The sequence below is a fragment of the Dermatophagoides farinae genome, chromosome 4 (assembly GCF_024713945.1).
Source record: "Dermatophagoides farinae isolate YC_2012a chromosome 4, ASM2471394v1, whole genome shotgun sequence".
In the NCBI taxonomy this organism is placed as follows: domain Eukaryota; kingdom Metazoa; phylum Arthropoda; class Arachnida; order Sarcoptiformes; family Pyroglyphidae; genus Dermatophagoides; species Dermatophagoides farinae.
Genome location: NC_134680.1, coordinates 5,274,172 through 5,295,913, shown reverse-complemented (window position 1 = coordinate 5,295,913; position 21,742 = coordinate 5,274,172). Strand labels below are relative to the sequence as shown.

Sequence of the window (21,742 nt, the reverse complement as noted above, 5' to 3'; positions counted from 1 at the left end):
ATTTTCGACGACTGTTTTCTGTTTTCAATGGAAAAGTAATATTTGTTAAATGGAACACAAACACACACATACATGTATTTGAATCAAAAAAAAAAAAAAAAAAAAAAAAAAAAATGGTAATCAGGAATGAAAATGAAACGTCATAAACAAAAGGGTCATGTGTGTGTGTGTGTATGAAACCTTATGAAATGTGAAAATCACAGTGGTGGTGTGGTGCATTTTTATTATTGTTTGACCTTTTTTTTCTTTTGATGTATTGAAAATTAACACGTAATCCGTCGTATATGTATATTTTGTTGATTTTCAGGGATGGTTGGTTTGTCGGTCGTTTGATCGTGGGTGGTGATGATTTTTATTTTTTTTATTAAAGAAAAAAAAACACAACGAAAATGATTATTTTCATGGTTATTCGCGGTTGTTGCACGTATGGAATTTTTTTTTATTATTAATAATCAGGATAATTTGTTGGCGATTGATAAAATTTCGATGTCTTTCGCAATGATAATGGTTCTTGTTGTATGGTTGATTTTGTTTTCGATGATAATAGTGATTGTAATTGAAATTTATCACTAGTCCATCTGATTGTATCTTCTCGTGGAGTTTTTTTGCTATCAATGAATTTTTCAATCACTTTGATTATGGGTGATTTTCGTATAGTTTTTCTGATTGCTGGAGTTTTTTTAATTTTTGTTTTTGATTTTTTCTTACTCAATAATTTCCTTTCATTCGTTGTCCTCGGTGGTGGTGGTGAAAGAGAATTTTGTCGTTTTTTTAGTGAATTTTTAACCAATTTTGTTTTATTGGTTTTAGTTTTGAATTTTTTACCTTTCAAGACCAATGATTTTGTTCGTTTCGGTATGAATTTTGTCAATGGACGTTTGATCGTTTTCATTGTTTGTTTTGTTTTCATTGGTGATTCAATAGTTTTAACAGATTTAACAGGTTCAGATATCGGTTCCAGAATCGTTTGTTTAATAATTTTTGGACGATCATTACGAATATCAGGATTTTTACGTTTATAAGCAAATAATTGATCATCATCAATTGGTTGTTTCAATGACAAATGTGGATCAGTTTTACTATTATTATTCAATCGTAATGAAATAATCGATATGGATGGCAAATCTTTATAGATAAATGATGATGTTGATTTTGATAATGATTTTGATTTGATGATTAAATTTTGTCGTCGTTGTCCAGTTTCGGGTGGTGACCCATGTACACACGGTAATAATGGCTGTTTTTTAATTAATATTTTTGGTTCCTTTTTTTTCATGATCATAAATACTGGTTTTGTTGTCAGCGTTTTCATTTTTGTTTTTTCCATACGAATTTTTCGCATACGATTATCATCACTATCGTTATCATCATTACCACCATCATCATCATCATCATCATCATCATTTTCATTGTTATCATTTTTATGTTTAATCATTGACATTCGGTAACGAAATAAATCACTTTTTTCTAATGGTTCTAATTTACTTTGTTCTAAATTTAATGGCTGTAATTCTCTTGATGGTAAATCGGATATCATTGATGGTGTCCATATGGTTGTTGTTGATTCATTAAAATTTGTATCATTATCATTATCATTATTATTATTATTATTAATATTTGTATTGATATTTGAATTATGAATATGATTCAAATTCATCAACGGTGTATTGGTTGTCAATGAAAAATCCACCATAGCCATATCATTGATGGTTTTTGTATTGCCAATTATATGGTTATCATCAATGGCTGTTTTAAAAGAATCAATTTTCGATTTGTTTTTTGATTTTGATTTTGATAATGATATTGATGATGGTGATTTTTCTTTTTTCATCATCATCATCATCATTTTCGTTGACAATGATTGTGATTGATTGGAATTTCGTCGAAACCATGATAATACCAATGGAGAAATAGCCATTGGTATTAAATGTTCAAATTTCATTATTTTTGGTTCATCATCAACATCATCACTATCATCATCGTTATAATTATCGTTGTTGTTGTTGTTGTTGTTTGATTCTTGATTGTCGTTGTTTGGATTTCTCGTTCTTCGCTGTAGATCATCATCATTATTGTGATCAAAACCGGACATGAATGGTGATGAATTCTGGGTCAACACTATGTTTGTTGTTGCTGTTGTTATTGTAATGAGCCGGAAATCAAATGTCATCGATCAAATTCAATATCAACAAAAACACGAAATGACCAAATAAATATCTGAAAAAAATTAATTAATTAATTATCGTTCCGATTAACCACCATAAAACAAAATTCTTTCATTGTATTATTGTTGTCAAAAAAAAAAAAATCAAAAATAAAAATGAAATCCACCAAGCACCAATCCAAGGAGAGAAACAACAACAAAAAAATTCCATTCAAACCAATTTTAGCAATTTCAAGAATTTCAAAATTTTTCTATTTGTTTTAATTAATTAAATCTAATCTAATTAGATAAAACTGAAATTAATTTTCAAAAAAAAAAAAAAAAATTAACAAATAGTGAAGAAGAAAAAAAAGATGAAATTTATAGTTATTGGCAATATAATCATTTTGTCGTCGTTAAGTGTTTGAACATCATGACAAAAACAAAAAAAAAATTGTCAAATTGTCAAAAAAAAAAGAATGAAAATTCCTTGATGATCATTATGACACACACAAACACACCCACACCCACACACACACACACACACACACACACACATTATCAGACTAAACACGATTGAATTCGAATGATGGAGAATTTGTAGAAAAAAGAATTTACCGGAAAATTTCTCGATGAAAAAAAAAATTCATTTTACTTATTGATAAAGATATATATGTGGCAGTGGTTCCGGTGATATATTGCTTCGAGAGAAAAAAAAATCGATAATGTAATTAACTTTAGTGTTTTTAAACTCCTCTTCTCTCCCGAAACTAAACTAAACTAAACTAAAAAAAAAATCAATCTTATATTGAATTCTGCAATATCGTTTCATATTCGAAAATTAATTTCAGCCACCACAACACATGTAAATCAACAACAACAACAACAACAAAAAACGAATCTGTGTTCGCAAACACAAACACCGCCTATAATAATCAAGCACATTTTTTTTGTGTGTGTGTAAAAATAGACGCCACACAAAATTTTCCATCCACTTTGATTCATTCACACAAACAACATACACAGGTAATATACATTAATCGATTGAATATTTTTTTTTTGCGTCAATAAATTCTGGTTCGATTCGGGAATCGAAAAAAATGAAGCAAAAAAAAAAAAAAAAAAATATGATCCTGAAACACACACACACACAGACATAGACACACCAAATGTAAAAATCTACTCAAGTAATTCATGTCAATCGACATGAATTACTACTAATTACATATTAAAATTTGAAACTTAATAATAACATACACACACACACACACAACCATCCAATTTACCTTTGTAGTTATTTTTTTTCTTGTCTTTTACCGGAAAAAAATTAGAAAGTGACGCAGTAGTAGTGGCGGTGGTGGTGGTGGTGGTAGCTTGATAATTTGCAATATGAAATTGTGAAAACTTTTTTGCCAAAAAAAAAAAATATCACCTTGTCTGTAAATAAAAATAAAAAAAAAAAATATGAAATGGTAGCAATTTGTTCAAGTATGTGTAGTACCTCACACACACATATTATCATTTGTTGTTAAGACAACCGGATAAAATTTATTATGTAATATAGCCACACACACACACACACAAAATATTGTAGAATTTTCATTTTCATTTTCATCATTAACATATAATTAATTATATAAATGACGAATGAATTTACTTTACGAAATTCTTTTCTCTCTCTCTCTTTTTTTTTGTCTTGCGTCTTGGTGGATTCTGAATGATGAAATCTTTCATTATCACCATGAAACTTTGATTCATTCAATGAATTAAGATGAAATTTTTTAAATTTGCATATCAATTGTCAAATGTAATTGTAATAAAAAAAAATTGTAATTGCCATTCACGATGACGATCCTATCTATTTATCAAGTGTTTTTTTCTCCAAACATTTTATTCAACGATGACGATTGACGATTGTACGATGTGATAATAATAATGTTAATGGCTAAATTGACATTGTCACTTTGATCTGATCTTCTCAGTTTTTTTGTTTCTTTGGTCGTTTCTGGATTGGTTGATCGTTTTTGAATCAACGAAAAAAAAAATTTCGGTTCACTGGTTTCTTGGTCTATATTACAACTCCTCCTTGTTGTCCGCCATGTCGTTTTTTTTCCGTATGTCATTAATATATCCGTATACTATACACGAGAAAAAAAAAATTATCAATTCGCATGGGATATATATATATAGACATATCTATTCGAATGAATGGAAAATGAATTCGATTCGGAAATTTTCTTGTTTCGATAATAGAATTGGATAACAATAACCCAACCACCAAATAGCATGATAATAGTAGATAAAAAAAAAATACACCAGAAATGATGATATAATTATCGTAATAAACCGAATGAATCAATATTCATCATCCATATATAGATCAATATCATTTTCCTATGATAATCTTATCGAAATTATTCAATTCAACAATCATCAACGAATAAAGTTGAATGAAAATATTAATTGATCAATATTTTATACTCGATTTGTATTATATAAAAAATTATGAAGATAAAGGTCATAATTACCATTGATTGATTGATTGATTGATTGATTATTGTTATGATTATTACAAATGGATTTCGTAATCATTGATATTTTCTTTTCATTCGAATTGAATTATTTATAACAAAAAACAATTTTTCCACGAAAACATCAAGGAAAAACATTTTAATATTCTCTCTATATACGCTATTTCTATCCAGCCATGTCGACAATGTTAAAATATAACGACAAACGAAATTCGAACGCGAGAAAAAAAACGAAAATTTTTTTTTTTTATCAAGAAAATTTGATTTTTTCATTTATTTAATATCCAACAATTTTTGTTTTTTTAATTACAAATTATTGAATAATTTTTGTAATAATAATAATAATAATTGACAATTAGAGAAAAGACAATTTTTTTTTCATTAATTATAATCATAATCGATGGATAAAATGATCTGATACAATTGTCAACAATTGTTCCATCATTCAATCATCATCTAAATATCACACACACACACATACATACAACATACCATCATTATTTTTGAATAAATTTTCTCACCAATTATATATGATTGTTTATGTGTTTTTGGGTAGTATTTATGTATATTGGTGTATTTGTGTTGAAACAAAAATCAATTCATATCGAATATTCGATCGCTATTATGAGTTTTTTTAAAGTGTATTTAGGGTGTTTGTGTGTGTGTGTGTGTGTGAAACAAATATATTAGTTAGATAAATAAAGACGGATGAAAATCAATAATGAAAATGAAGATGAAGATGATGATGATATGATTGACTTGTGTGGCTGAATTTTTTTTTCTTGAATTTTCTGTTCAATTTTTCTTCACATTTGTATATATAAAAAAAAGTTTCTGTAAATTTCATAATGATTCATATTCAGATAATGTTGTTGTAGTTGTTATTTTTTTTTTGTAAGGATGATTTAAATGTATGAATGAATCAGATAATGAATGCTTAATTGTTTTCAAAATTCAGAAATTTCTTCAAATATTCAAATAGGAAACAATCAACGATGATGGTGATGATGATGATGATGATGATTTGATTTTAAAGTGGATATATTCGATGGCCATTGATCATCATTTCAAATGTGTATGTGTGTGTGTATATGTGTGAATGGATAATAAAAATGAAATGAAAAACATAAAAAGAAACACAATTAGAATGAAGAAAAAAAATTTTTATCACAATCCAAGAGTTTTGTGAGAGGCGTGTGTGTGTGTGTGTGTGTAAGTGTAGGTGTGTTATGTTCATTCACTGTATGTTGGATATCAATGAATTTTTTTTTCTTGTTTAAATGGACACATGTATTTGATGATGAAATTATTAAAATGGTTTGTCTTAAATAAAAACATCCCTAAACAGATTTAGTTGTGTGTGTGTGTGTTTGTGTATTTCATCAATTTTTTTTCAAAGTAATTAGTTTTTGTTTAAAAACTACCTTAAGGTTTTTTTTCAGGTTTGTAATAATAATATAATATAATAAACACATGACAATGACAATTTATATATTAATTAATCAATTCAATCATTCAGCCCCATTTTTCGTTCATTGTTTTGTATCTTTTTCTGGATCATGAAATAATTCTTCTATAGTTGAGCTATATTTTGATTTAATCATACTACGTTTCAATTTCATTGCAGCTGTTAACATTCCATTATCCGGTGACCATTCATCCGATAGAATACGTATTTTTGTTGGTATTTCAGCTTTTTTCAATCCATTCTTTAAGCCTGATTCACGTAATGACTTGAGAACAATTTTCACTAGACGTTCATCATCGTTTGCTTCCGAACGTGGAACTCGATATGATTTAGCTAAACGACCAAATCGATTTGCATTGGGTATGATTAAGGCCACCAAGTAGTTAGCCAATGCATTGCCGAATACACATATATTATCGATATAGCTACAATTTTTGAGTATTGATTCAATCTAACAAAGTGAAAAAATGGTGATTAAACCTTGAATAAAAATCAACAAATACAAAACATACCTTTCCAAGAGAGAAATATTCACCATTGGCCAGTTTAACTAGATCTTTTTTACGGTCTATAATTTTGAATGTACCATCTGGATGTAATTCGGCTATATCACCAGTACGGAACCAAGTGATACCTAGACGGTCATCTTTTTCATATAATTCGGCTGTCATTTCTGGTTTTTTTAGATAACCAAGCGAATTGGCTTTCGAACCGATCATTAGTTCGCCACGAGGATATGGTTTATCCGTTACACGATAATCACCTTCGACCCAATCATCAAGTTTTGCATGTACACCATGTAAAGGTCGACCACAACGGCCATATGAGAGATCATCTTCGTCCATACAAATACATGCGCCCAACGTCTCAGTCATACCATAACCTTGTACCAATTTCACATCTAAGGCGGCTTTGATCAAAGCTTGTAGACTGGCTGATAATGGTGCACCACCAAGAATCAATAAATGTAACTGACCGCCAAATTGTTCGCGAATTTTTTTACATAATAATTTATTCACAACTGGTGTTTTATATCCTATTGTTATTGTAAGAAAGAATTTAAAAATGATTCAAACAATCATCATCAATGATTTTAAAACGCTTACCTTTCTGTGTCCATCTAATTTTATAATCCATCAAATAATTAAATAATGGAGATGAAATTGGAGATCGTGCTTCAAGTTTTGTATATATCTCTTTACGCATTCGTTCCAATACTAATGGTACGGCAATCATAATGGTAGGCTTCAATAGACGCAGATCAGATTCTGTTCCATTTGCCAGACCTGGTGCAGAATCGGTCAATGTGAAAGGATTAGCAAAACCAATGGGTGCTCCCAATGCCAATGCTAAAAATTCACATGTTGCTTCGAATATATGGGCTTGTGGAAGATAGGCAACATACATTTCTTCATGAGCACGTCCAATTGCATTTTTCAACACCGGTAATATCGTACGCATTAGATGAATCATTTGTGACGATGTAGCTTGAACACCTTTCGGTATACCAGTTGTTCCCGATGTATACACTATCAAATTCAAGTTGAAAAAATTCATTAGTAATTATTATAAACAATTTTCAATAACCACATACTTATATAAGAAATTTCATCTTTTCCCAATGGTCTACATTGATCTTCAACTTCAGCACCACGAGTTCGTCCTTCATTTTCGATTGTTTCCAATGATACAAATTGTGTTTCACCAATAGGCTTGATCAATTCGGCTGCTTCTTGATCCATTTCTTCGGTTACATGTTCCACACGACGATTAATGTAGATAACTTTGTTAATGACGAAATCGTTAGCCGAAATAATCGATCGTACTTTAGGCAATAATTCCCATGATGTGAAAATATATTTCGAATTCGTTTCTCGTATGGCATGAGCAATACCTGAATCACCAAGCGTAGCAAAAACATTTACCTGTACGGTACCGGCGCGTGCAATAGCCAATTGAACCATAAAATATTCGGCACAAGTTTCACAAAGTATAACAATCGGTTCATTGCGTTTAATACCAGCCAAATGAAAACCGTGAGCCATATTATTTTTTCGTTCGATCATCTTTTCAAATGTGATCCATTCATAATCGGCCAGTTCAAGTTTTTTTACCGTACGGCCATCGATACGTAATGGTGTTTTGCCATCTGGACCAGAAACAACATATTCTTTGATCACACGACGTGATCCAAGGGCACGATTTTTTAACGAGAAATATTCACCAATATATTCACAAACATCATCCATTTTCTCACATTTATCCAATACGAATGGCCATTTTTCGGGAAACATACCGACCCATGGTGATTTGGGATCTTCGGGATCCATCTGTTTCGATCGAATCATTTTGGATTTTTCCACTACTTCAAATGGTTTTTGTATGTAGAAATAGATTGGCCATGAAATATAGGTATATAGGGTGACAATCAAATGTACCAGCAAAATGAAAAAACCTTTAAGAAGTTTAACAGTAATATCGGCTGGAACTTTGAATGCACTAGGACCCGTTGGTGTTGAATGGGTCGCTGTTGTTGTTGCAGTTGTTGAAGCCGGTAAAGGAGTCGTTGGCTGCGAATCAACATTCGATTTAACAGTTTCATCATATTTAACGTTTGATAATTCACCATTAATCATTTTTGTTAAAACTTTTTTACCACCATTAGCCATCATTGTTGAATGATTATGATGTCCATTTGGAACATTGTAATTCTTATTATTGTTATTATTATTATTATTCATTGAATCAGCTGAAACGGGTGTTGACGGTTTAGACACAGTTCCATTCATGATTACGGCTGCTGTTGCTGATTGTTCAGTACCATTCATCACAAGTGTTGTTGACGGTGGTGTTGTCGTTAAGCCTGGTGTTGATGAGGCTGTCATCGTCTTTATATCCACTCGATTATTATAATGATATAATTTGGCTAATATCTTCTTTATCTTTTCGTTATAAATTTTTATTTGTAGGTTCACTGTTTTTTTTTGTTTCTTCGAAAATCAAATAAATAATTTCACTGAAAAAAACGATGATGATGATGATGATACGACGAAGATGAATATATAAATATCTTATCTTGTTATAATAATGAATTTATTTTCGTCTTCGTCGTTTATAATGATCGAAATTGAATCGATAAATCACAGGGCAAAATTTTTTTTCTCCGATTCAAATCAGAAACGAAGTTTTTATTTCTTCTTTTCACTAAAAACGCGTGTGTGTGTGTATGTATATTGCAGATAAACTTGAAACTTGATCGGTTCGATCGATCGAATGAATTGATTGATTGATTTGATCGTGAATTAATTAGGTCTAATAATAAGCAACAAAATTAAAAAAAATGACAGTAATCAGACCATTCGAACAATCAGGCAAATATTAAAGTCGAATAAAAATTTTTTTCTTCTCTGCGTTATCGACGACTAGATTTTTCGATTTGATTTGACTTGAAAAAAAATTCAATAAATTTGCAGAAATTAAGAAAAAAGTTACTTATTTGCAATCCAAATTCGAACTTGAAACTAAAGAAAATTCAATTATTATTACAGTTCAATTATCAACCAATATATATCACACCAGCAAATTTGAACTGCGAATTTGTGAAATGGCTGTTGTTGTTTTTTTCAATGTAAAAAGCGTGGTTCAATTATCAACCAACCAATAATAATGTGATGATACGGTTTAATATGTTCAATCTAACCGAAACGAATAATGATTGAGTAACCAAAATTTCAATCAATGTTTATATACATACACGTTGTGTGTGTGTATGTGTTTGGGGATGTGTGGTTAATATTTGCTTCGCTGACGATGTTAACGACAATGATGATTATGAAATAACTTGAACAACGTACATCCGATTGTTTTTTCGAATGGCTATGTTTATAGAAAATGAATGGGAAAAAATTCCAAACACTGATAATACTGGCTTTTGCTGTTTATAGTGGCGTCAGATTCTATCCTTTTTATTTTCACTGGTAATAGAAAATGACTTTCTGCAACAAGTTGTTTAATAATAATAATGATGATGATGATGATGATGATGATGATGATGAGGATGAGGATGAGGATGATGACGTATTCATTACACCCGACAATTGATGAGGATGATAATTACGACGATTATTGCAATGTTGAGATTACGACAATGCCAAAGTATTATTATCAATCAATAGTAATAAAGATAATATAAAAAAGTGCGAGGGAGGGAGGAAGAGAGAAAAAACCAATAACATTGAATTAGAAAAATTTCAATTTCAAATCAAAAAATTTTACGTATTAAAAAGAAAGTTTTTTTTGACGTAAAAAGGGTAAAAGGTATTATTTTTTGCCATCAATCAATCAATTACAAATAGCAAAAAAAAAGACCAAAGGAAAATTTATGAGGAATTTTATCAAATAATTGGACAAGGAAAACAAACAAAAAAGTTAATTGAATCGAATCCAAACGAAATGTGTGCGTGTATGTGTTTTGTATGGTGAATGTGGTAATAAATGATAAAATTCGATATATATAGTTATCAATCGATTGTCAACTATTATGACACTGGAATCGAACACATCAATGATCTATTTGATTGATATTAAGATGTTATTTTATGAAATTCAAAACTTCAAACTGTTTAGCTACGATATCTAAATGAATAAATGATAATTATTTGAGTGATAATTAATATATTGTCAATCATAAATCATCAATAATTATACATAGCAAAAAAGAAAAAAAATCGCGTGATTATCATGTTATAAAGTATCATGAGATTATGACGTTACATGAGATTGTCTGTAGCAGTATATAAAAAGGCGAGAGAAAAGAGAAAAACTAAATGCTAAATATGAATCGACAACAAAATTGAATTCATCCAGTCAGTCAAACTAAATTAATAGAAATTAATTGAAATTTTCAAGTTCAAGTGTTCTAGAGAGAATGAATATACAAAAAAATGACCAAGTATCTAATCATTATTGCTATTATCGGAAATACTTTTTCCTGTATTCATGAGAATCGATCATCATCAAATTCTCATTTACACTATATTGTTGTATTATTATAGTAGAGGCAATCAAATTCAGTCTCATTTTTCTGTGCACTAAAATTGTCAAAAAAAAAATTTCCTTTTAATGGAAAAAATTTCCATAAATCAACTAAAATTATACGGGGGCATTTCAAGATGAATTGATTTGAGTAAATGATGATAAATTATTGAACAAAACTATAGAAATAAAAAGCGAAAAAAATTAAAACGACCCTTTAAAAAAATCCTAAAGGTCAGCATAACAGATAGATAATCGATATTTAACAATCAACTATATGGGTAAATCATTCGAATCGAATCTAATAGCAACTATCGATTTTTCACTGAGCGTAATTCGATATATCGATAATCTTTACAAACATCATAAATAAATACACTATAAATAAATCACAAACACTCATTTACATCTCAAGCATCTAATGATAAATGTCAATAGTGTGTGTGTGTGATTGAAAAAAATGGAAATAATAATTGACAATGATGAAAAAGGTGTTAAATATGTGATTCATTGTTTCCGATAACAAACTATGATTAGTTAAAAAATTTAAAAAAAACATGACCAAATATGACACGTGCGGTACACACGAATCGATAGTTTGTTTGATTAACAAAAATAATACAAACAAGAATTGAAAATTATTTTGTTCAATAGACAGGATGATGATAAAAAAAAAGAATAGAAAAAATGCGTACCTTTCTCTTACCTTTTGTTCAAATAATAAATAAAAACCGTTTTTTTGTTCAAAGTCAACTAAAAACAATGATAAATGAATGAATGATGATGACAAGTGAAAAAAAAGACAATTATTATCGAAAGGCTGGAATGTCGATGAACTGATTTGATGATGAAAATATAAAATGTTTTTTTTTTGTTGAAAAATTGAAAATATAATCATCAAATCAAATGATGACAATAAATGGCCAAACGATCATCAAATTGAATGAATTAGTTCTATTGGTGGTATTTATTGTAAACAAAAATTGGTCAATAGCACAATGACAATGATTAACGTGCATCTAAATGTTGTACGTGTATGTTATAGTATACTAAGAGGATGATGATTGATACGACGTATTATTTACAAACACAAACGAGATTTTTTTTTGTCAAAAATACAATGATGATTAAAATTTTGTTCGGTTTTTTTTTCTTTATTTGATGATGGGTTTTTTTTTCTCACATATAAATTTACAAATCATTCGATTGATGATGATTGTATATTGTACTCGTGTGCATTAATTGTTGTTGTTGTTGCTGATGATGATGATGTTGATCTATGAGTAATGTAAACACATAATAAAAAGATGAAAGAGGGAGTGTGATGAGAAAAAAAATATTAAAAAAAAAATTTTAGCAAAATTTCAACAACCGATTAGAAAAAAAACGATGAAAACACCGTCATTATTTTTCATCGTCATAATCATTTGGTAGTTACCATTATTTCATCATCATTCTATTCATTGTTTTTTGTTGTTGTTGATATTTTGTCGTTCAAATTTAGCTCCTTGAATTCTCATCATCATCATATCACATCATATAATCATGAAATTTTGATGTTATCGAAAACACGGGCACAGAAATCGTTACAGATATGGACACGGCACACACACACCTATCTACAATGTAAATCAAAAATCAGATTATTTTATTATTTTTTATTTTTGATTGATTAGATTTACATTTATATTTTTATTGATAACAAGATTCTCAGTTATTTTTTTTATTATATGACGATTATAATGTAAACGTATGTGTCGAATGTTTTTTTTTTCAATGTGCATTGATGATGATGATGATGACGGTGAGGATGAGGATGAGGATGTTGTATGTGTGTATGAGAAAAAGAAAAAAAAAGAAGAGCGGGAATACCGAATGTGGGAAGAATAAAAGAAAGAGAGCAATGAGAGAAAAAAAGTAGTAGCAGTAGCATAGTAGTAGTAGCATTAAAATATGTCGATTTACAAACAAACATACAAAAAAAAAATTCTTTCTCCTCCTCATCAACAAATAACATTTATCGTTCTAGAATTCTACTACCCCGATTTATTTTTTTTTTTTTTTAGAAATCGGATGATTTTTGTCATCATCATCACCATCATTATATATATATATATTAGCAGCATGCATTCATAAATATCATATATATTCATATATACCGGTATATAACACAAACAAACATCCATCGATACATACCACTACTACTACTACTACAACTACTACTTTCATATATTGGCTGTTAACACCACCGGTGTGTTTTTGTCTAATCAGGGGTGAGATAAATAGCAAAAAAAAAAAAAAATAAAATAAAAATAAACAGACAAGCCATTAGAATGGGCGATGGGTGGATGATGATGATGATGATGATCATTATTTAAGAAAAAAAAATCGCGTGAGTTAAGCTCCTCCTACTTTTCGAACGATACACACACACACACACAATTGCCAAAGACAGACAGACAGACTGACAGACAATGATGATCATGATGATAATAATGAAATCGGATACAAAACTAATCCGGTCGTGTTGTAAAATTATATTATTACATATCATACAATAATCGAAAAAGAAAACTGTTTATTCTAAATAGCCGGAAATGATTGAAGAAATCATCAATATATAAATTGTTGTTACTGTCGTTGTCGTCTACAATCAAACTATTATTATTAACAAACAACGGAAACATTGTCTATTATCGGATAGTATAGAATTTTATTTTTCAAAATGTACTTGAAAATGATGAAAATTTTCTTTTCTTTTTTTTGTTGAAATTCTATCTTTTTGTTGTTATCAACTGATGATCATGAATCATATATCAAGGTTTATAATTACCATGAATGAATGAATGAATGGGGTGATGAAAACGACAAAGCGAGTGCAAGAAAAAAAAAGACCATGAATCAAGAAAAAAAAAATCAAGGAGAAAAGAGTTATCTCAATATCAATATCAATATCTGATTCATCTTTTTTTTTTCGTTTTACCTGCCTGCTACAAATACATAGCTGTGAAAAAAAAATATTTTGACCTCAAACGTTGTTGTTGTTGTTCCTGAAACATTTTTTTTTATTTGTAAATAGTTGCAATTGGTTGCAATCAATCGATATGATGATCATATCATCTTAGAGAAAAAAAAATGAAAAACACAACTTAACCACTTTTTTTCTGTGATATGTGACCGGAGGCCATTAACATCTCTTTTTAAAATTTCTTAATGAAAATTTTTTCTCCATTTTCAACAAAAAAAATTAGTCTTTTTCCTCTTGGCCTTTCTTTTTTTCCTCCCTCTCTCTCCATCCCCCCCGCTCGCCAACAAACAATGATCCAAATTTGACCGAAACAATTTTTTTTTTCTTTTCGCGATCATCAAACAATCTGGAACAATGAACTGATGATGATGGTGATGGTGTTTAAAAAAAAATGCTGATTTTTTTTTCTTGTGTTCCATGAAACGGGAACTTGTTTCAGGAAACAACAACAACAGAAAATTGGAAGGAAAAAAAAACAGGTTTCATAGTCAAAAAAAAGGCGCCATTCACGATCGACATTATCATCATCATATATAAGGTGAATAATAATGATGATGATGATGATGATAATAATGTTTGACAACTTGTTGCTTTTTTATCTTGAACTTTAAAAATTTTCTTCTTCATTAACTTTTGTTTTCGATCCATGTATATTAGATAGATAAAAAAAAATGACATTGTACAATTATTGGAACACTTTTTGAGGGGGAAAAAATTGTTGAAACAAGTAACCTGTGTGTGTGTGTGTGTGTGCGTAAAACTTGGGTATTCACGACAAAAAAATTGAGTTTGAATATTGTTGATTTTTTTTTTCGACGGGCTCCATATAATTCATTCATTCGAACGACAATAATGTTATTCAATCAATTTTGAAATTGAAAAACAATTTTTTTTTTAATCGATAATAATTGTCTTTGAAACCAGAAAAAAATTGATATTACCATCGATTATCACATTATTATCTTGTGTTCTTTGTTCAAATCGATACGATCATTAAAAAAAAAATTTTTTTCATTCAACAAATACAATTACACATTCATTATTTCATCAATCGAATTATGAAGAAAAAAAATTTTTTTTTTGAAGGAAAATAGGGGATATGATTTATCGATCAATCAACCAGTGGTGGTGGTGGTGGTGGTGGTGTTTCTCATCTTTACAAAAATGCTTCATGATTGAATAATTGATTCTTTTTGTTGGAAATTTTCTGACCAGAGAAAAAAAGATATTTCATTATTATTATTATGGCCATCATCATTGATATAGCTAATTATTTACTTACCTTTCTACTAAACATAGAGAAAAAGGAAAAGTTTCTTACATAGGTTCATTCAAAGAAAATGGTGGTGGTTTCTTTTTTGCAAAAAATTTTTAATTATCAATTCTTTTTTTCCCAAGAAAAAAAAATTGAACATCCATCATTAATCGATTGACCAAATATGACAGCTATACACACATTATACACACTGGATAATATTCGAAATTCGAATCCTTGAATTCAAGGGTAGATTCCCAAAAAAAATTTTCTTTTATCATTCGCTCAACGTTTGAATGAAAATTTTCCCCATTTCAATTTCCCAGTATTATTCGTTTGAGGAAAGAATCGATTTTTGACTTTCTTAATAAAAATTCATTATCATTCACAAACAAATCAATTCAATTCCAATATATCAGAATAAAGAAAAAACAAACAAACAAACATAAGTGCAAAACATTTCATCATCATTGAAAATGTTATTTTTTAATTTTTATTAATCATTTTTTTTTCATGAATTAGAATTTTTCCTCAATTGTTTATTTGTTTGTTTGTTTGTTTTGTTGTTGTTGTTGTTATTGTTGTTGTTGATGAAGATGATGATGTTTGTCAACAATTAAATCGATTGTTGTTTCTCTTTATCTATTGTGTGTGTATATGCGGGAAAAATTGTGCATAAACAATTTACCATTATGAACAGAAAAAAAAACAATCTGTAAAAAAACAAAACAAAAAAAAAACATAAATCTGATCAAAAAAAAAATTACAAGAAATTTAAAACGGTTACCAATCATCATAAAACACAAATTCATTGGAATCATGTTTGATAGACATTTTTGATTGAATTCAATAATCAGAATCAATGACAATAAAATGGTTGAAAAGCCACTTGATTATTGGAATTTCGATTTAAAAAAAAATTAATTAATTAATTGATAAATAAATGATTCAATTCAATGTTGAAATTTTATGGTTATATTCAATTTAGGGTTAAATTTTTTTTTAAACTTTGCTCCTAAAATTTTAACCAGCAATTCATTGTTCATGGAACATAGCTACTGCTGCTGCCATATATTGGCCATTGATCAAAGCTATTATGTCCATATGTTGTGCTATTTACTTTGCTAGACATTATTTTTGTATACAAAAACTTGAAATTGGCAGAGAAAGAGATTCTTTACAAATATAATCATCACAACATCATGTTACGAATAAAAGCATTAAATGATAATCAATCAGAATCATCAAATTCATCCGATGATTCTGATTATCAAACAACAAAAGAAGCCGAAGAAGAAGAATTAAATGATCTTTATATTAATGCATTGAAATATGCTGCAAATGGTAATGTTGATGAAGCAGAAAATCTATTATTACAATTAAAAGAAGAATTAGAAATCGATAATCCACCAAAAATTAAAGATGCATTCCTATTGAAACGTTTAAAATATTTAACATATAAAAATCTTGGCCTTTTTAAAAATGATCTTAATTATATATTCGATGCATTGGAAATCGATGATACCGATATTAATCTATGGTTAACTTGTGGTAGAAAATCTCGTGATCAAATGAATTATCTGATGGCTAAACGTTGTTTTGAACAGGCATTCAATTATAATCCATCAAATTATGTTGCCATCGATAATCTTATTGATCTATATTTTATCACCGAAAATCTTTATCGTTGTGTTAATGTTTGTCTACGTGGTTTAGAAGTAAACAATGATTATTTCAAAGCAAAAATCATATTAAATGAATGTATTCGTTTAATGCCACCAATAATCAACGATATGAATAATGAACATAAATCATTGATTACCGTAGCTTTAGGTGGTGAAAGCCATGAATTCGATGTGAATGAACAATTGATCAAACTTGTTCCTCAAATTATACAGCCATTAGAACAATTAAAATCGGAATATTTTCGCCGCTGTAATTATCATGATGAATATAATCGTTCGAATAAACGAAAAAAATTACAATTAAATCTAAATCCAATTGAACATTCAACATTTGAAAAAATTGGACAAGAAATTAAAACAATGTATGATTACATACAACAACAACCACAATCGAATGTTTGTGCAACTATTGTCATTCAATTTGATGATAATCATAATAATAATAATAAAATTAATGCTGATAATGATCCAAGTCAACATTCAACAACAACGACAAGTAATCCAGAAATTGATAACGACACATCGATGATGATCGATGGTGAAAAGTTGAAAAAATCAACGACAACAACAACAACAACAACAACATCGAACAATGTTGAACAACATAAACAAAATGAAAAACAATTACTTTATGAATATGCAGATAAAAGACGATCATCACGTGTGAAAACAAAAAGTCGAACTGTCGATTCGGAGGATGAACAAAATGCATTTGAAACATTGTTTAATTTGATACCTGAATCTATGAAAAATGATAATCTATCAGCCAAATCTACAACAACATTTGAAACGGAAAATATTTCAAGCAATTCGATTAGCATAACTGAAAATATGAATATCAATAGATTAATCGAATTGGAAGCTGTCGAAGCTTTTTATGAAAAATTTAAAACTTATCATTCACAATCAAATGATAGTATGATGAATATATTGGATATAATTGATTTTTATTTAATTGAAGTTTCGAAAATTAAAAATCTAACTATACCACGAATCTTTATGACATTGTATAGGATACACAGGTAATGTTCCCATTTATTGTTTTTGGTAATAGTAATTAATAATTTTTTTAAATTACAGAGAACAAAATCAACTTCCAGTCGGAATACTGTGTCATATTGGTCGTGATATTACCATCGATATGATATTTGTTTGTTTGGTAGCTAATGAAATTGAATATCAACGACAGGAAACATTGTTTCTCAAAGAGATTCTTATTAAACTCTATTTTCATCTTGACATAAATGAATATCGTTGTTTTTTGATTCGATTTTTTGTCCTTGGTGGTTCAAAAGAATTGAACATCGATTATCTACATTATGCATTGGATTTTTGTCAAAATGATTCCCGATATTTTGCATATTTTGCTATGGGTGCTCATTTTTCTGGTCTGTATATCTTTTATTGATAATTATAAACAAAGTTAAATTTATTCGATTATTTCATTTTGATCAGATAACGAACCATCGACAATGAATGAAACGTTCGAAGTGATTGCTTCAAACAAATTACGAATTAATGAACAATACATACAAACATTGATCGATATGCAAGGTGTTTCACAATTGAATGATGATGATCATAATTATGTCGAAATCATACGGTTATGTTTTACGAAAAATGAAAGTGAACTAACTAATGATGAAAAACGACAACTATACGAAGCAATACTCAAAGCTCAAATATGGCAAAAAGCAATTGAATTTTTTGAAAATTGGTCACATTTTAATGATGAATGTTTTGAAATTATCTTACGATGTGTGACAGCAACCGATGGTAAAAAAGGTCAATTAACCGGTAAATTATTAAGAAAAATAGTCAAATGTGCTACCGAAGGTAATTCAGTTTTACCCTGGCTCATATTGAATGCAACTCTTGTTGAAGCGATTGGAAAATCCGCGGACGATGATTCATCATCGTCATTGATAAAATTCTTTAAAATGGGCCATAATATTCTTGGTCGTCGAGGCCTCTGTATTGATCGTGATGGACAATTTCTTTTGGCTGCTCAAAAAGTTTTCACTGATAATGATATCGATGAAGAAGCGCTTCTTTGTTTCTCTTGTTTGTTTAATTTTCCACCACAAAAAAATCTTTCACCACAAGAATGTCATACATCGGCACATATTGGTCTCAAATGGGAACATTGTCCTGATATTTATCTATATTTTGTTCCTGATTTAATGCCCGAATTCGATAGTAATGCACGACAAACGGGTATTACATTTGAAACTAAAGAATTTTTTCTAAAAATTCTCAGTCTAATACCAGAAGAAGAAAAGCCCAAACGTACGCTTGAGATTAACAATTACATTAAACGTGGTACACCATTATTTGGAGCGATCACGACAGAAACGAATACCGTAACATCGACATTGTACTATTTGTTGGCTGACCATTATTTTAAGACCAAAGATTTTGCAAAAGCTAAATATTTCTACATCAATGATCTTTCTTTGAATGTTGATCGATTTGATTCATGGGCCGGATTGGCATTATCCATTAATTATCAAGTGGATCAAATGCTCATCGAAGGTATCACTACTAATGGCGAGAAATTTCATCAGACAGCATATTCAGCAATCAAATGTTTTGAACAGGCCCTACGTCTTCAACCGGATAATAGTAAATTATGGATCGAATATGGTATACTATGTTATAATGTAGCAAGTAATTGGTCACGATTAAGGAAAAGAATTACGGTTTTTGGTGATAATCATCCGGAATTGATTATAAGTGAAAATAATTTCTTCCAATATGAAGATGTTTTGGAAAAAGCAAAACAATGTTTTGAAAGAATAACCGATCCAGATATTAATAATGAAGAATCATGGTTATCATATTATATGTTGGGTAAGGTGGCCGAAAAAACCAAATGTGATCTATTGATCATTCTACAGTATTATGAATGGGCATACCTAAATCTCTATCTGGATGGTGCTACATATCCGAAAAAGATAAATTACTATTCACCATCATATCTATCGATTGAAGCACTAGAAATTCATTATCGTATCCATTCTTGTATATTAAAATATCTATTGAATAATAGAAAATTTACCGCACGAATGTTACGACAATTAAAATATCATTTAATCAAAGTGAATAAATCACCATTTGTACTTAGAAAAATTTTTAGTTCATCATCGGCAGCGAAAAAACAACAAACATCGAATGGTTCGAAAAATTCACAAACAAATTCAAATGATTCTCGGCCAACAACAATGATGATCAGAGAAGATGAACGACAGATTATGCCCATTTTAACTGATATAATTGGTATGGTTGCTGAACGTAAAGTAAAATTCGATGCTAATCATTATCGAAATGAATTGATTAAAATGTGCTTACAAGGAATTAAAAAATGTTTGGCACGTTATAATGCTCATTATAAATCATACTATCGATTAGCATATTATTATTATTCAATGCGAGATTATTATACAGCCAAATCGATAATGTTTGGTGGGCCGGAAAACAAATCGAATAATTTATTACGATTCGAAATCGATCCAGATAAACCGAATTCAAATCCAGGCTATATAAATGGATTGTTTATTGATCATAAATCGGCAAATCTTTACAATGGAATCTGGTGTATACCAGTGGATGAAATTGAACGTGCCGGAAATTTTAATGCCCACATGTTCCGTTGTACGAATCTAATGATTGATATTTGTACGAAAACTGAAGATTATAATCAATTAAGTAAAATTGCCATTGGTTTGTATAAGAAACCGGATCCGGATAAGAAATATGTTAATCATAATGAACGATTATTATTATCACGAAAAGCATTCGATAATTGTTTCGCTATATTGGAACAGAAAATTATTGATGCTCATAATGCTTGTTTACCGGTTAACATTGGGACTATTATTGTAGAGATACGTCGAATTGCTCAATCAATGGAAAAATTCAATACATTTCCCAATGAAACACAACAAAAATGTCAACAAATTGGTCAATATTTAGAAAACTCAACAACAACAACAACTCAGCAACAACAACAACAACAATAACAAAAATGATTATCAATCAATCAATAATCAGATTGATTTAAATTTTTCATTTTATTTATTTTTTCTTATTCATTTGTATTAATTAAAAGAAAAATTTAATAGATTTAACCAATAAAATTGATTACAACCAAATGTAAAATGATATGGGCGAAAATAAAATCAGCAAATGCACGTTCATCTTTAATGTTGAAAAAATCCATTTTATTCTGATCATTCACTTGTATACGAAGACAAACGCCCAAAATGAAACTGGCAACGGTCGAAATGAAACCGGCAAGGAATGAATTGAATGGAAATGTACCAACCAATAAACAATAAACAAATTGTATGATACCAGTGAAGAATATGTATGCCAAATAAGCATCGATAGCTTTCAAACGTTTGCTGGTATTTTTATTATATTCTTGAAAGAATTTCTGTACAACTTGAATGAAATTGGCCATTTTTTTTATCGATGACTATTTTCAAACAATAATCTAGAATTTGATTTGATTTAAAAAAAGCAATTTGACAGCTGTGAATACAGAATTCTTCGATCACATACACACACACACACACGCGTTTGTTTAGTTTCAA

General features: G+C 29.3%; 4 protein-coding genes across 6 annotated transcripts; 1 reads left to right on the top strand and 3 right to left on the bottom strand.

Annotated features, from left to right (window-relative positions):
* Positions 1–418: 418 nt before the first annotated feature.
* On the bottom strand, positions 419–4,695 carry LOC142597470 (uncharacterized). Its single transcript, XM_075730359.1, has 3 exons — positions 4,672–4,695; positions 3,430–3,580; positions 419–2,217 (listed from the first exon to the last, which is right to left on the bottom strand). Exon 3 carries the CDS (start codon positions 2,168–2,170, stop codon positions 446–448), a length of 1,725 nt encoding a protein of 574 aa, XP_075586474.1. The 5' UTR covers positions 2,171–2,217; positions 3,430–3,580; positions 4,672–4,695; the 3' UTR covers positions 419–445.
* Positions 4,696–6,080: 1,385 nt separating this feature from the next.
* LOC124490822 (long-chain-fatty-acid--CoA ligase 4) lies at positions 6,081–12,912 on the bottom strand. Of its 3 annotated transcripts, XM_075730358.1 has the most exons (10): positions 12,859–12,912; positions 12,615–12,795; positions 11,883–12,453; positions 9,897–10,137; positions 9,719–9,837; positions 9,635–9,663; positions 7,737–9,454; positions 7,249–7,671; positions 6,655–7,178; positions 6,081–6,593 (listed from the first exon to the last, which is right to left on the bottom strand). In XM_075730358.1, the coding sequence occupies exons 7-10, from the start codon at positions 9,025–9,027 to the stop codon at positions 6,207–6,209; spliced, it is 2,625 nt and encodes an 874-aa protein (XP_075586473.1). In that variant the 5' UTR covers positions 9,028–9,454; positions 9,635–9,663; positions 9,719–9,837; positions 9,897–10,137; positions 11,883–12,453; positions 12,615–12,795; positions 12,859–12,912; the 3' UTR covers positions 6,081–6,206. The 3 variants fall into 3 exon arrangements, with proteins under 3 accessions (XP_075586473.1, XP_075586472.1, XP_075586471.1); XM_075730357.1 differs by having other exon boundaries at positions 9,635–9,837; XM_075730356.1 differs by lacking the exons at positions 12,615–12,795; positions 12,859–12,912 and having other exon boundaries at positions 7,737–10,137; positions 11,872–12,379.
* Positions 12,913–16,530: 3,618 nt separating this feature from the next.
* On the top strand, positions 16,531–21,298 carry LOC124489871 (uncharacterized). The gene is made up of 3 exons (XM_047052268.2): positions 16,531–18,166; positions 18,225–18,532; positions 18,600–21,298. Exons 1-3 carry the CDS (start codon positions 16,662–16,664, stop codon positions 21,164–21,166), a joined length of 4,380 nt encoding a protein of 1,459 aa, XP_046908224.2. The 5' UTR covers positions 16,531–16,661; the 3' UTR covers positions 21,167–21,298.
* Dad1 (dolichyl-diphosphooligosaccharide--protein glycosyltransferase subunit) lies at positions 21,203–21,742 on the bottom strand. The gene has a single exon (XM_047052267.2). It carries the CDS (start codon positions 21,607–21,609, stop codon positions 21,271–21,273), a length of 339 nt encoding a protein of 112 aa, XP_046908223.1. The 5' UTR covers positions 21,610–21,742; the 3' UTR covers positions 21,203–21,270.

What these genes read in the sequence shown, in the direction of transcription:
- LOC142597470 (XM_075730359.1), bottom strand. Translation starts at nt 2,170, where the DNA reads ATGACATTTGATTTCCGGCTCATTACAATAACAACAGCAACAACAAAC.
- LOC124490822 (XM_075730357.1), bottom strand. Translation starts at nt 9,027, where the DNA reads ATGACAGCCTCATCAACACCAGGCTTAACGACAACACCACCGTCAACA. An exon ending in AGATGAAATTTCTTATATAA is followed by an intron (nt 7,672 to 7,736) that starts GTATGTGGTTAT and finishes TGAATTTGATAG; the next exon opens with TGTATACATCGGGAACAACT. An exon ending in AATTAGATGGACACAGAAAG is followed by an intron (nt 7,179 to 7,248) that starts GTAAGCGTTTTA and finishes CAATAACAATAG; the next exon opens with GATATAAAACACCAGTTGTG.
- LOC124489871 (XM_047052268.2), top strand. Translation starts at nt 16,662, where the DNA reads ATGTTACGAATAAAAGCATTAAATGATAATCAATCAGAATCATCAAAT. An exon ending in ACATTGTATAGGATACACAG is followed by an intron (nt 18,167 to 18,224) that starts GTAATGTTCCCA and finishes TTTAAATTACAG; the next exon opens with AGAACAAAATCAACTTCCAG. An exon ending in TATGGGTGCTCATTTTTCTG is followed by an intron (nt 18,533 to 18,599) that starts GTCTGTATATCT and finishes CATTTTGATCAG; the next exon opens with ATAACGAACCATCGACAATG.
- Dad1 (XM_047052267.2), bottom strand. Translation starts at nt 21,609, where the DNA reads ATGGCCAATTTCATTCAAGTTGTACAGAAATTCTTTCAAGAATATAAT.